We start from the raw sequence: 6,370 nt of genomic DNA, 5'->3' as shown, positions 1-6,370 counted from the left end.
CCCAGAACGGGTCTTTATCTCTGTGTAATGCAACAGCTGACAGACTCTGTGCTCCCTGACAGCAGGAAACAGAGCAGAGACACCCCTCTGAAGGTCTGCCAGAAACATTACCACTACAAAATGATTCTGTGGGACTAGAGTCCCAATCAGTCAAAGTGCAGCTGCTCCAATGAAGAACGGCTTTAGCATTCAAGGTTTATGTAAATTACAAAATTGGAGCTGTGACTGTATCTGTCCATGTCATACATTTAAATATATATCATTTTTGTGTTTTAAATTCATATCAGTCTGAGTTGCCTAAGTTAAATAAACATGAGTAGAATCCATCAATTTAAAAAAAAAACCCACGTACTCGGGCTTCACTCTGCTCTGACTGGTATCGCTGGTAGACGTCCTCCATTAGAAATTTTCGGTTGACAAACTTGGTTTTAGACCATATCCATACCTGAAAGGAAGCAAATACAGGGACTGAGAACTCACTGAAACAAAGGAAAATACAACAGATGGACATACCTGTTTGCTTGCCAAGGATGTCACCTTGACAACAATGTCTTTCTGCAAATCATGACCTTTAGAGTCTGAGAGCGCCAGATTTTTTATCTCCAGCTTGAAATCCACTCCCTGAAAACACAATACTGTTTGTATCTAGAAATATCTGTCCCGTGGAGTTGATATATGTTCTGTCTGGGAGGGTGACGGGGAACCTTGCCGAGTTCTTTGCTCATCTGGTTTGCTTCTGCCACCATGGGCATCAGTTTGACGTAGTCGTAGAAGACAGCCAAGAGGCTGGGATCAGTTTGAGCAGATCCAACGCTGGATTCACCTTAACACCGACAGGAAATGTCCTGTTACAGGTCAGCCCCCCTACCAGATCATCCATCCTGACTCACCTAAGTAGATGCCCTCAGCAGCAGCCAGTTCAGACTGGAAGTACTCATAATCATAGCGGCTCCAGTCATCCCCGCCTCTCTCAGAGGGATAACCAATGAACAAATACGTACAATTGGACCCTAAAATTAGGCGGTCCTGAAACAGATTAATGAACCAGCTGTTTTATAGTGGAGTCACATACAGAGCTCAATGTGCAAAGACTCACCAGGTGCTGCAGCTCAGTTGTCTGGGAGATGGCACTCCCGTTGACGGAGACCTTTGCCCCTGCCAGTGGAGTCAGGGTTACCTGGCGCTGCTCATTTCTGAATAGGGCGTGGCGATCTTGGATCCTGACTCACAAGTGAAATTGTGTTTTTGAAAAAAAAAAAAAAAAAATCATTGGTCAAACCGTTCTCAGTTTCATCAAATAATTCACAAACAAGCACATTCAGCTTTTGCTTTGATAATTAAATAAACAAACTAACCCTAAGCCTTTGATGGAGATGGATCTTGGAGAGGAGTCACTCAGACCAATTTCCCATTCACCTAAAAGAACAAAATCTCTTTGACTACAGTATAACAGGGGGCCAATGTGACACTAACATTTACAGGATCTGATTGTCTAACCTTAGGTTTATTCAATCTCAACAGCATCACCTCAGCATCAATTAATCCATAAATTGTGCTGTATTTGTCAAATATATATTTTTTTTGTTTAACTGGAGTTGTGTGTTTTAACACCAATGCAAACAGATTTTGGATTAATATTGAGCCCCCATGGCAGTACTGCACAAAAAATATGTGGTTTGCATCTGTGTAAATATGGTGGACGAGAGGACAGAAATAACATTGTGTTTTGAAAGAATTGGGTTAGATATTACAAGTCTACATCACAGAGCACAGACTGCCTTTTGCATGCCGAACAGATGACACTGGAACTGGAAGTCAAACCAGCATGTGCTCATTCCAACATAGAGGATTGTTTTGGTTAAATACTTTGCCTAATTTTAAAAGATGGAGTTTAATTTTTATTTACCACAAAATAACACATTTAGCAATTAGTTTTGTAATAGAGGGATCCATTCTGGTGCCTGAGTTTTTAAATACTATTTCCTATGAGACAACATTTCTATTTATAGACAATTTTGCATTTTTTTAATCATCTGTCTTTTGCAAAGTATATATAACTGCTTTTTTTCTTTTTTTAGGAAAAAATATCAAATAATCCCTTGACGCATACTTTTCGCAAGTTTGAATTTCTAAGATAAATTAAACAGATTAATCAGAACTTTTTTTTCCCAGTTTTAAGGCAGCTTTTTAGTTAATTTCTCCAAGTTTTGCCCCTAGTAGGCCATAAATAGAAAGTGTGTGCAATAAAGGGGTCAGTTGAGTTGACTGCACACATTAATCACAGCATGCATTACTTAACATATCATTGCCTCAAGTTCAAATGAATTGAAGTTGGACGAACCCTCTTGGATGAAAAGCTTCACAACTCCAGACAGCTGAGCGTCCTCGTTGATGTTTAGGATGTAAGGATGCATCTGCATCATCCGCCTTTCCTGGCAGTTCAGAAAAACAAAACAGAACAGAAAAAAGAGAGGACAATCTTTTATAGACTAATACTGCAACCTGAACAAATGTTTTAGGGGTCAACAGAGTACCTGTGTGATGTTAGCATACTGCTGCTCCCAGTCCTTCAGCGCCTCCTGCAGGTGTTGTTCCCACAGAGTCTGAATGGCTCTGATCTGAAGCTCATTGTGGGTCAGCAGCTGACGAAGCTCCTCTGAGGACAAACATGCATGAAGACCTTCCACACCTCCGCCTGCTGTCTTCTGTATGGGGTGCCGTTTGTAAATCAGAGATGTAAGCGATTGAGAAATTGTTCATCGCTGAATGTGTGACGAATGTCGAATATGAAACTAGCTTAACCGCGCTGCTGACAGCAGTGTCACAAGAGAAGTAAAGATGTCGTGTGTAATTGCTGCATCTCCTGGTAACAGCTATTCAAAAATTACCCATGTTTAAACCGCAGCTGATTTGTCAAAACACAAAACGGGCAAAAGCTCCACCGCGCGCATCCCTCATAGCAGCATGTAAACACAAGCACGAGCAGCGATAATGTTACAATTGATCAACACTGTGTGCTAACTCTGGCAGAAATAGGCATAAATAAAGAATTATGATGTGAACTTTTAAGATTGTTCATAGCTTCACCACCTGCCGCAGCTGAATTGAGAAAGAAGCTAAAAACAGTAGCTAAAAATGCTACTAAATGTTATGTTTTTAAAGGTCATCCTCCAATCCCTCAATTTTAGCAGGCAACGGAATTGCTATGTTGCCTCTTTTAAGACATGGCAGCTGGTTTTTCCACATTTACATGTAGTTAGTTATAGATCCAAAACAAAAGGACTTGCGCTGTCGGCTCAACAGTTGTACCGGAGTCTACCGGAAGTTCCACCCATAATTCACGCAAAGGCTCATGGGGGCTAGGAATACCGTCACATATTTCCCACCATGCACTGCGGCTCAAAATGCATATTTGGTCAAGAAAAAAACCTTACATAGTTATATTTACGTTTCTTCATATTTTATTTACAATATATAGTATGTCATTCATGTTTGCCAAAGCACCCTGAAATAAAAAAGTGCACCGGAAGTGAAACCATGAGTTAACACATAGGGCTGATACACCCACTATAAATACCGATCAGCGACAAATCCGTCTCTGAGAGTTGGCATGTTGACGGGCATCCTGGTGGAGGAGGGGTCGGACCGGCACATATGCGTCTCGTGCTAAGGTAATCTGTCATCGCAACAGCACATAAGCACCACACATACAAATGCATACATACATGGTAAATGCAAACACCCCCCTTAGTCACAATGAGCGTCATCGCTGGGGCCATTCGACCTCCCGGGCTCTGCCTGACTCGTCAACTCTCCCCTGGGCGAAAGCAGCGGGGCCCCTTTTTCTTTCACAAGAAAAAAGGAAAGATGTTGGATTGTATTTGCATCGGACAGTTGGTTCAATGCTTAAAAAAAAGAGAAGAAAAAAAGAAAAACAAAGTTAACCCTTTAAGGGCGAACGTGTCGCCTGTTGGACACACGCTCTTTGAATTACCGTAACTCCTGAACCGTTTGCTCTATTTTAAAAAATTCAACAGTTTCTGAAAGCTGAGACATTCCGCTTTCGTGTAAATATTGGTTCATTACGGTATTTCTACCCAGAAGCCCGCGGGGGGCTCCGTTGTTTACCGGTGAGACAGACGGAGCGGAGGAGAGGTACAGAGAGCGGAGCGGTCGAAAGGAGTTTTTATAACGCCGGAAAAAAAATAAGAAAAATGCCTGCAAGACGATCATCGTGTGAAATATAACCTTCATGGAGGTTCAGAGAAGACTTTGGGACCGAAGGAGCAACAAGAAGGAGTCATTTTTGGCGAGAAAAGGTAAAAGGTGGAGCTGCATTTCCGTTTTTTCCCCCCTGAAGGAATCAAGCAGTTTCTAGCTAGTTTTTACTCTGAAACAGAAACTGTGTGAGAGAAATGTCATTCAAATGTCAGTTAGATGATTTTTTTTACTCAAATATTATAAGTAATCTTATAAAATAGGCATATATTTATGTTTGTTCAGGAAGTAAATATCATAATCAACGAAAACTATGTTTCTTCAAGTGTCCTGTGGGCTGCAGCTGATGATGCTGGAGGACCAGAGATGAGAAAACGTGAGGATGCTGGAGGTGCTGGTGATGTGGTCAGAGATCAAAGCTGCTCATCACATCAACAACAGTGGAAGAGATGCAGAACCATGTGATGGAGATCCTCATCCACTGAGATTCAACCCCAGACGGATCCCAGGTGTCTAACCATCTCTAAATACAGAAAACCATCACCAGGTGAAATCTTTTCCCACTGATGCTGCAAAGTCTGCACCAAGAGCACTTCCTGGAAGTTTGGGACCTGTGACTGTCACTGGTAGCATCACCAAGACCTTTGAGGAGCCAAAGAGGACAGAACTGCCCTGTGTGACCAAAAACGCCTGTAGATATTTGGCATTTTATGCACTGTTTTTTTGCACTATTAGAGGGAAATATACAGAAATGTTGTTGTAAATTGTTTGACATTGGATAAATGTAATCTTTTAACAAACAAAATCTGTTGTTCATGTACATTTGCACTGTTTTTCTCACTAAAAACTCTAAAAATCACATTTCGATTTTGTGTTTTTTTACTATTTAAATTGGTCTAACACTATTTTAAAATAAAAAAAAATGTAAAATGATTATTTATAATGAAAATTCAATGTCTTGTGGAAAAAGGGGCAAAAGCACACATTGATGTAAAAATTTTACATCTCTGATTTACAAACGGCACCCCATACTTGTGACTTTGCCTCTTACTGGTTTCGTCGCTGCCTCTGCGCCCCTCGTGGTCCATCCGGCTGAGTCGCTGGAGCAGTCTGGCGTTCTCGGCCTTCAGCTCCTTAATGATGCGCTCAGTGGGGCTTTCGTTCACCACTGCCCGGTTCTGGATACGCTTTGCTCTTTAGTGAAAAGGTTCAGGGATGAAATGAAGATACAGAGAGAAAATGATGCTTAGGAAAAACTCAAAGGAGGCTGAATATTCAGGGGTGAGGATGGAGTTTGTACCTCTCTGCATAGCGCAGGGTGGAGAGGGACTCATCATAGCAGATATCAGCTGGGCTCAAGGTAGCAATCTTCAAAATGAACAAAACAAACCATTTATTTCCTTATTTTTGATCTCCTTTAAAGCTGATATTGTCAGGATTGAATATGTCTTTAAAAGTACCATGACAGTGCGACTGTTGCCTCCCAGTGCCGACTGCAACAGCTTAGTGAGGACTGAGTCTCTATAAGGGATGTGGACCACCTTCTTTCCCACCGCCATGTCAGCCAGAGCACTGGAGGAGTAATTAAGGGAGTGAAAAATACTCAAAAACATTATTTCATAGCAGAGGATTTTAAATATAACCTGATGACGTTGCCCAGGGTAGTGAGGCTCAGGTTGATGGCTGTGCCCTCTTTGAGCCTGTCAGCTTCTGACCCCGATGACCGCTGACGCTCACTGCCCGCCAGGTCCACCAGGTTGACATTGGACTGCTTCGTGATGCTCTCTTTGGAGAAGATCTGGGAAGAGTTTCAGTCATTTTGTTGAATATTGTTCATGAAGATAGAACCTGCAGAAACATGGGAAATAACTAGACATTTCAACCAGGAGAAGTAGAGGATCAACACTTTTTAAATTATTTTAAATATTTGTAGAGACTACTTCCTGGTTAGGATTAAGCCACTTAAACTATTCACAAGACTTTTCTGTGAGGATTAATTCAGAATGGCTCCATAGCAGAAAAAAGTTAAAAGTTAGACTAAAATTATCTACTTATGGCACAGATGCAGAACATCTTCAACCTCTTTAACTTTTAAAAATAAGTCCATATAAACTTTAAAAAATGTTCTTGTTTATCCACAATGCTGCAAAAA

General features: G+C 41.2%; 1 protein-coding gene and 1 long non-coding RNA gene across 3 annotated transcripts in view; one reads left to right on the top strand and one right to left on the bottom strand.

Annotated features, from left to right (window-relative positions):
• The window catches only part of kif28 (kinesin family member 28), a gene marked incomplete at its 5' end in the record, with an annotated part of 9,513 nt that extends 3,497 nt beyond the window's left edge, over nucleotides 1–6,016 (bottom strand). Inside the window, 13 exon segments of the mRNA XM_024295567.1 lie at nucleotides 1–55; nucleotides 353–445; nucleotides 514–621; nucleotides 705–823; nucleotides 891–1,026; nucleotides 1,097–1,220; nucleotides 1,356–1,416; nucleotides 2,342–2,432; nucleotides 2,535–2,656; nucleotides 5,270–5,412; nucleotides 5,519–5,586; nucleotides 5,679–5,790; nucleotides 5,862–6,016. Of these exon segments, the coding sequence (XP_024151335.1) occupies nucleotides 1–55; nucleotides 353–445; nucleotides 514–621; nucleotides 705–823; nucleotides 891–1,026; nucleotides 1,097–1,220; nucleotides 1,356–1,416; nucleotides 2,342–2,432; nucleotides 2,535–2,656; nucleotides 5,270–5,412; nucleotides 5,519–5,586; nucleotides 5,679–5,790; nucleotides 5,862–6,016 (1,387 nt within the window).
• On the top strand, nucleotides 3,255–5,079 carry LOC112160775. 2 transcript variants are annotated; one of them, XR_002921732.2, is made up of 3 exons: nucleotides 3,255–3,671; nucleotides 4,102–4,319; nucleotides 4,545–5,079. It is a non-coding gene; the product is annotated as an uncharacterized LOC112160775 (long non-coding RNA). The 2 variants fall into 2 exon arrangements; XR_004947329.1 differs by lacking the exon at nucleotides 3,255–3,671 and having other exon boundaries at nucleotides 3,900–4,319.
• Nucleotides 6,017–6,370: the final 354 nt, after the last annotated feature.

This window comes from Oryzias melastigma, linkage group LG3 (assembly GCF_002922805.2).
Source record: "Oryzias melastigma strain HK-1 linkage group LG3, ASM292280v2, whole genome shotgun sequence".
Classification (NCBI taxonomy): domain Eukaryota; kingdom Metazoa; phylum Chordata; class Actinopteri; order Beloniformes; family Adrianichthyidae; genus Oryzias; species Oryzias melastigma.
Note: the sequence above shows the minus strand (reverse complement) of the source record. Positions and strands in the feature narration are given on the sequence as shown.